Below are 6,745 nucleotides of genomic sequence, written 5' to 3'. Positions count from 1 at the left end.
TACGCGACGTCAAATTTTGACCATTTTTTCCACTTTGAGTGCTCAAAGGAAAATGTTGCTACGAGGTGCCTTGAAATGATCAGACCTCTTGGGGAGTGAGACAAGGACACAAATAGCGTAAACCCGGCCACCCATATACACTCGCACTGATGGTTCATTCCCATGACAAGCAGAACAAAAGATGCACTATTTTGCCACCTCTCACTGATGGTTTTTTATAGTTTTTGATGCGACAGAAAAAATCTCACCACAAGAAAATGGAATTGAGTTGCCCGAAACTGAGAGAGGCTTCTTTAGGCAGAGACAACATGACCCCATTGGTTCACACCGATTGTCCATAAGTACTTCAACTCTTCTTTTATAGGCGATTTGGATGAATAGGTGTGTCTCTTGCCCTAAGGCCGACTTGTTATGGAATAAAATTTAAATAAAAACCTTACCTAAGATGACTCATCCTTAGATAAATTCACTCCAATCTCTTCATGCATGAAGGACTCAAAGCAAATTCACTCAATCAAAATACACAATATTAGCATTACCGGTATCAGTACTTGGGTATACACAATATGAGCAATAGATAGTTTAAAAGTATACCCCATATGAGTTACAAGTAATAAACAAATTGGATCACATTTCAAGACAAATACACAATGAACAAATTTGATCACATTTCAATAGAAAATAACTAAGTTTTAGGAATATCATGTTTCATATATATATCAATGAATAAATTGGATCGAACATCAAGTTTCATATATATCAAAATGAATAATAATCGTGTACATATCAAAAAATGGCATAGATGCCAAATCAATAATAGTTACAAAAATGTGGCATGTGCCATGTCTGTCAAAGTCGATATATACATATACAAATGTCGAATATATAAAAAAGTTGGTCCTTCAATGACCACAACTATAACTATATGTCTCTATCGGTATATATGACTGTGGTGGATCATCAAAATCAAGCCTCTTCAAAGCACTACGCGACTCTGCAGGTGGTTGTACAAGGACAATTCAAATGTCGAATCACATATATTTTCTTAATATAACATCAAAATAACTAAATACCGAACTCTAAATTGTTTGAAGTTGAAATGTTGATTACCTCATCTCTGTCTTCTGCAACTGGGTGAGGCTGAGGATCTGTGGGATGTCCTGAAGGAGGTTGTAACTGGTAAAACAACATTAATACATGTTAATAACATATATGTCAAATAAAACATAATAAAAAAATGAATAAACTAAAAAACTAAAGCATATCGAAGCCTCAGATGGATGTGTTGTGGTCGTAGGAGGCAAAGTCACAGATGAATCAGTTACGACCATTTCCTATATCCATGGTAAGTGATCCAAAAGGAGTTAACTAGACGGTTTTAACTTTGTTGTGCACTTAGTGAAAAGGAGTTGATCTAAGACAAACATACCTTTTCCCTTCATCATGTTGGATCCCATAATATACGTGTAGGACTTCTATTGAAATGGAATGGTAGAATAACAGTAGGAAGTTTGGAAGGGGCCTGTAATAGTTTAAAGACAATCATACAAGTTAATAACCCAAAGTTGTTGACAAACTAGATAAAACAAATGTTTTTAACATATGTAGAAAAAATGCACACCGAAGCCTCGTATAGTTCTCCTGTAACCTTAGGAGACCTAGTTGAATCTGATGCAGCTATTACCATTTCCTGTATGAAAAATGATAACATATGATATAGACATAAAAGGATTTAGTTATTTTGAACAAGCGAGAATGCAATCCAAAGTGAATATGAAGATATCACCTCTTCCCTCTGCTGAACCTCATCGACATCGGGTGCATTCATTAATTTCGTAAACCCCATATATTTCTATATATAGAACAAATAAATTAAGTGCATTTATCAATATCTACATATACATGTTTAATTATAATACATTTCAACAATTGAATTTAAATTGTAGTGAATTACCTTCTGTCATTTGGGTGTCCGAGAGGATATCTTTTTCTGCCTCGGAGTGCTAGAGGATGGCTTTCTCACACGAGATGTCCTCGAGGTAGGTGGGGTAAACTAACGGAAAAAAATTAACATAAGGGTTCAAATGAGTATGTATTTAATATATCACTTAAGTCAAAAATATATAAATCTAAATGGTACCACATAGCTATCTTGGCCAAAGTAAATGGCCAAAAGTGTGATATCATCAAGTTGGGACATCTCAACCACTGATAAGCCCTACAAAATACCAAGTAATGATACATATAATTAACAAAATATATTTTGAAACCAATGTATTATTATATTTTTAACAAATTTACAAATCTTTACCTCTTGTGGCGAAACTACTCATGACCGTGGAGTTGACTGAATAGTATGTTGTGTACTCCCACCACCTACTGCACCCTGCAATGCATTTTATTTATATGTCACTTTAAATTGTTCTAAAAATAAAAATTCATTTCTTTTTATAAGATTTAGTCACTTAATTGATAACATGTCATAAATAGAATTAAACACACTTGTGTCTGATAGAGAGGGTACAACATATTGAGCAGTTCGTCAGTGAGGGTCACATCATCTATAGTGGAAGCATGGCATCTACTCCTGTAACATGTACACGAATGAGATTTCGAATCATCCTCATCTATGTCAGTGTCTACACCAGAACATACACATTGGCGGGTGGGGCACATATGCTGAATAGGTTGGCTTGTGCCAAATGATGCATGAGGTGTTGCTAATGAAGGAGGTGTCACTGAGGAAGGAGGTGCTACTGATGAAGGAGGTGCCACTGATGAAGGAGGTGTTGCAGGTGTTGGTATATCCTCTACTCCGACCAGCTGTGTTTCATGTTGAACAATGACATCAGTCAATGATGCAGCTGTCTGAAGAGTCTATAATTCCATAGACTCCTTCAAGGATATAGGAGCAATGACATGAACCATGGGTTTAGGAGTTGTACGCCTCCTATTTTGTGGGTCTACCACCCTATAGGCCCCAGGCCTATCCTGCGTAGAGCCTCTCCCTTTACCCTGAAATTGTCGGATGTCAAAGTAATTCGACTTCTCGCCGAAGATAAACTCACAATACAACTTTCTCAAAAAATATAGAGGCACCTCCCAATTATTACAAGGTGGTTGGTCAAAGACCATATACCACCTATCCCAAAAAGCTTCTTTCAACCTAGCATGAACACACCAATGTATAGGAAACTTAGTCATATTTAGTTCTAGGTTGTTACTGGTAACAGGATTCCAGTGAAAAGAGCACATATGTCAGCTTTACCTATGCCCTTTTTCTTCACTTGATCATATGACAACCCATCTGCATAAAATGTTTGACATCTATCCCTCCATGAACCCCATTTTGTAACCTCCCTAGATACCTCATTTGCACTATTAGCCATTGTCTCTAGTGTTCTGGCAAGGGTTGAGTGGTGTTCAATCCTACAGGTCCTCAACCTATTCACCAATATAGAAATTTGGGCACTATTTTGTGTAAGGCAATTGATGAGATCCTCTTGTGTGGCATCTACATGATCTAATGGAGGACACGGAGGGTTTTGGGGTGGTGGTGGTTATCGAGGAGCAGCATTTTCAGGATTTTGAGGGTTTTCTTGTTGCTCTTGTGCAATGTTAACAGGGTTTTCTTGTGTTGCTTTTGCAGGAGGAGGTCTTTGTTGTCTATTTCGTTTTTGGGGATTGCTTGAAGAATCTGACATCAAATTAATAATTAAACAAAACTTAAATCAATTAAAAAACCCTATTTTAATTAAAATGCAAACAAAAACAATCAAACAAATCAAATCTTACATGTTCGACAGGGTGTCATTGTTGAAAATGGCTCTTGATGTTGGGAAAACCCAAAATAGTCGCAAACCCATGCGGGTTGTTTTTTTTTTTTGCTTCTCCTTGATGTTGTTCTACAGGTTTTGGCAAGCATCTATTTATATAAAGAAAATAACACTTATCAAATAAATAACTAGCTAAATAAACTTTTTTTTTTCAATGGATAATATACAATAAAATAAGCAACTAAATGGAATTGAGAAAAAAACACTTCTTAAAAAAAAAGAATGAATGTAGAAAATGTATGCGCTCTACTTTCCTTGCAACCAAATTGAAGACGAAACCAAATAGAAGAGAGACTTTGCAAGAAAAGAGAGACTTTTATTTATAGAAGGTGACGAGAAGCAACGGGGAAACAAATGCAATCAGAAAGAAGCTTCATCGTTGTTACCATATACTTCCCAAAGTCTAGTGAATAGTATAGTCTAAGCTTTAGAACCACAGAAAATAATAAGGCCATTACAACCATGAGGGGAAAAATGAGAGCCGTGAAAACATGAAGAACGGTGTAGCCGCAGGATACTACTCTTCTTGTATCGCCGAAGTTGCTCAGTTCCGTGAAATTTTAGGCAATCATAACTATAAATTGGCAGAAGATGGGAAAGACGAAACTGTGGGAATTGATGGATTCGAGAGTTTTTGAGGCTGCCCATTTGGGAAATATAAATGCCATTCGAGATTTAATAGACGAGAGCGCTGACGTTCTGGAACAGCTCACAAATTCCAGCCATAATTCTGTTCTACATGTGGCTGCAAGAGCTGGACAGGCAGATTTCGTGTCTCAGATTTTGAGAATCAAACCTGAAATCTTATCCTACGTCAATAGTAAGCGGGATACTGCCCTGCACGAAGCTGCAAGAGAAGGACATTCGGCTGTTGTGAAGGTGTTGCTGGACAAAGACCAACGTATTGCTTACAAGGTTAATCAGGATTATGAAACGGCCCTCTTTGTTGCTTGCAAGGAAGGCCACGTTCATGTGGTTAATGAATTGATTCAAGTCGCTTCCTTGCTTGCCCTCGACTCTGAAAAACCAGACGAGAGGACGTCTCTTCATGCTGCATCAACCAGAGGACACGAAGGTATTTTCATTTAAGAAAAAAAAGAGAGATGTTTTTAGTTAATTTATGGACTGAAGACATTAGACCTTTAATTTGACAAATTTGTTTAATTATGGTGTGGTCAGACATAGTAAAGGAGCTGATTAAGGCGAGACCTGGGCTGGTCGGAAAAGTGGACAATCAAGCAAGCAGCCCGTTACATTTAGCTGCGCCACACGGCCATCTGGAAGTAACTAGAGCATTGTTAACCGCCGATCCTGAGATTTGCTACATGCTCGATGGCTCTGGCAGATCGGCTCTCCATATCACAGCGATGAAAGGACAGCTCAGCGTTGTTCATGAAATACTGTCCTTCAGGCCTGACTCTGCCGACATGCTCTCCACAGCCGGTGAAACCTTTTTGCATTCTGCAGTGGAGGCGAACCAGATCGAAGTTGTCAAGCACGTGGTTGACCTTCTTGACACGTCCAAGCTTATCAGGACAAAAGACAACGAGGGTAATACAGTTTTACATGTTGCTACCAGGAAAAAACTCAAGCAGGTAAGCGAGCAGAGTGGCCAACAAATTAAGTAGCCCTCCCGTGCACAGAGATTATTGCTTTGTCATATAATTATTTATTAATAGATTGATGGCTTCGCAGATAGTCCAGTGGCTTGTGACGTGTACGACTGTAAATGTGAACGCAGTGAACAAACAAGGGCTGACGGCCCTGGATATCTTGGAGGAAGAACCGGCTCATTCGGGAGCCCTGATAATTGGGGCTGCGCTCAAGGATTTCGATGCGAAGCGCGCCTACGAACTTCCTCTGGAGCGCTTCAAGCGGGACGACTTCGCTCTCAAACGCAGCGTCAACTCAATTAATCACCACGTTCGTGCTCATCATTTCCAGACGGCCGACACGAGTGATCGAGTGAACGGCATGGCAAAAGAACTGCGGCAGCTGCACACAGAAGGAATTAAAAATGCAGGGAACACTGTGACTGTGGTGGCGGTGCTCATCGCTACAGTGGCCTTCGCCGCCATGTTCACCGTGCCAGGCGGCTTAAAAAACGACGGCGAGGACGAAGGCACTGCTGTGATGGCACACACCGTCGCCTTCAAAGTATTTGTAATAACTGACACCGTGGCTTTATTCTCGTCGTTCGCTATAGTTCTGATTCTGGTGACCGTGGTGCCCTTCCATAGGAAAGTGTTGATGAAGCTTTTGTTCTTCATCAACAAGATTATGTGGGTGGCTGTTGGATGCACTGCCTCGGCTTTTTTGGCTGCTGGTTATGTGGTGGTGGGTCCGAAGAGTATGTGGGTTGCAATTAGCATGTGTGGTGTTGGAGGAGGAAGCATGGTGTTTATGTTCACTTCTCTTGCCTGGCTGGTTGCTGGCCATCAGATGAAGAAAGCCCGACTCCGGAAAAGTAAGAAGCGCAGAAATGGTGAGCGTGTGGGAAGGTCAAGATCAAGAGACCCTGAGGCAATCATAACACACTTGGGAGAAGAAGAAAGTGAAGCGAATTCAGGGGAAACGAGCGAGAGATTTCCTCGGAGACGGATCCATTCTTCTTCTGACTCAGACTTTGAAAGCTCTGAAGGGAACGGCTTCCATCCACTGTAAACACATAAATATTATCAATGGCTAGAGGCTTTGATAGAAAGTAGGAATTTCTTCCCAATTTCCACTTTTGAAAAGTCTCCACCGTCTCTATCTTCAATCTCACGGTGGAGGTCCCCATCTTTTCAAGGTGGAAAATGAAATAACTAATATTCTCCTTTATCTTTATAGTACCACTACTCTTGTTTAATAATAATGGTATTCAATCAACTTAATTTCCAAGTTTTACTGTGATTAAATTAACTTCT

General features: G+C 39.6%; 1 protein-coding gene across 1 annotated transcript; it reads left to right on the top strand.

Moving 5' to 3' along the window:
• The first annotated feature begins 4,356 nt into the window (after positions 1–4,356).
• Positions 4,357–6,500, top strand: LOC131072780 (ankyrin repeat-containing protein At2g01680-like). The gene is made up of 3 exons (XM_058009038.2): positions 4,357–4,911; positions 5,016–5,431; positions 5,532–6,500. Exons 1-3 carry the CDS (start codon positions 4,428–4,430, stop codon positions 6,498–6,500), a joined length of 1,869 nt encoding a protein of 622 aa, XP_057865021.2. The 5' UTR covers positions 4,357–4,427.
• The last annotated feature ends 245 nt before the right edge of the window (positions 6,501–6,745 follow it).

This window comes from Cryptomeria japonica, chromosome 2 (assembly GCF_030272615.1).
Source record: "Cryptomeria japonica chromosome 2, Sugi_1.0, whole genome shotgun sequence".
Classification (NCBI taxonomy): domain Eukaryota; kingdom Viridiplantae; phylum Streptophyta; class Pinopsida; order Cupressales; family Cupressaceae; genus Cryptomeria; species Cryptomeria japonica.
The sequence above is the reverse complement of the archived record's forward strand: the minus strand, read 5'-3'. Positions and strand labels throughout refer to the sequence as shown.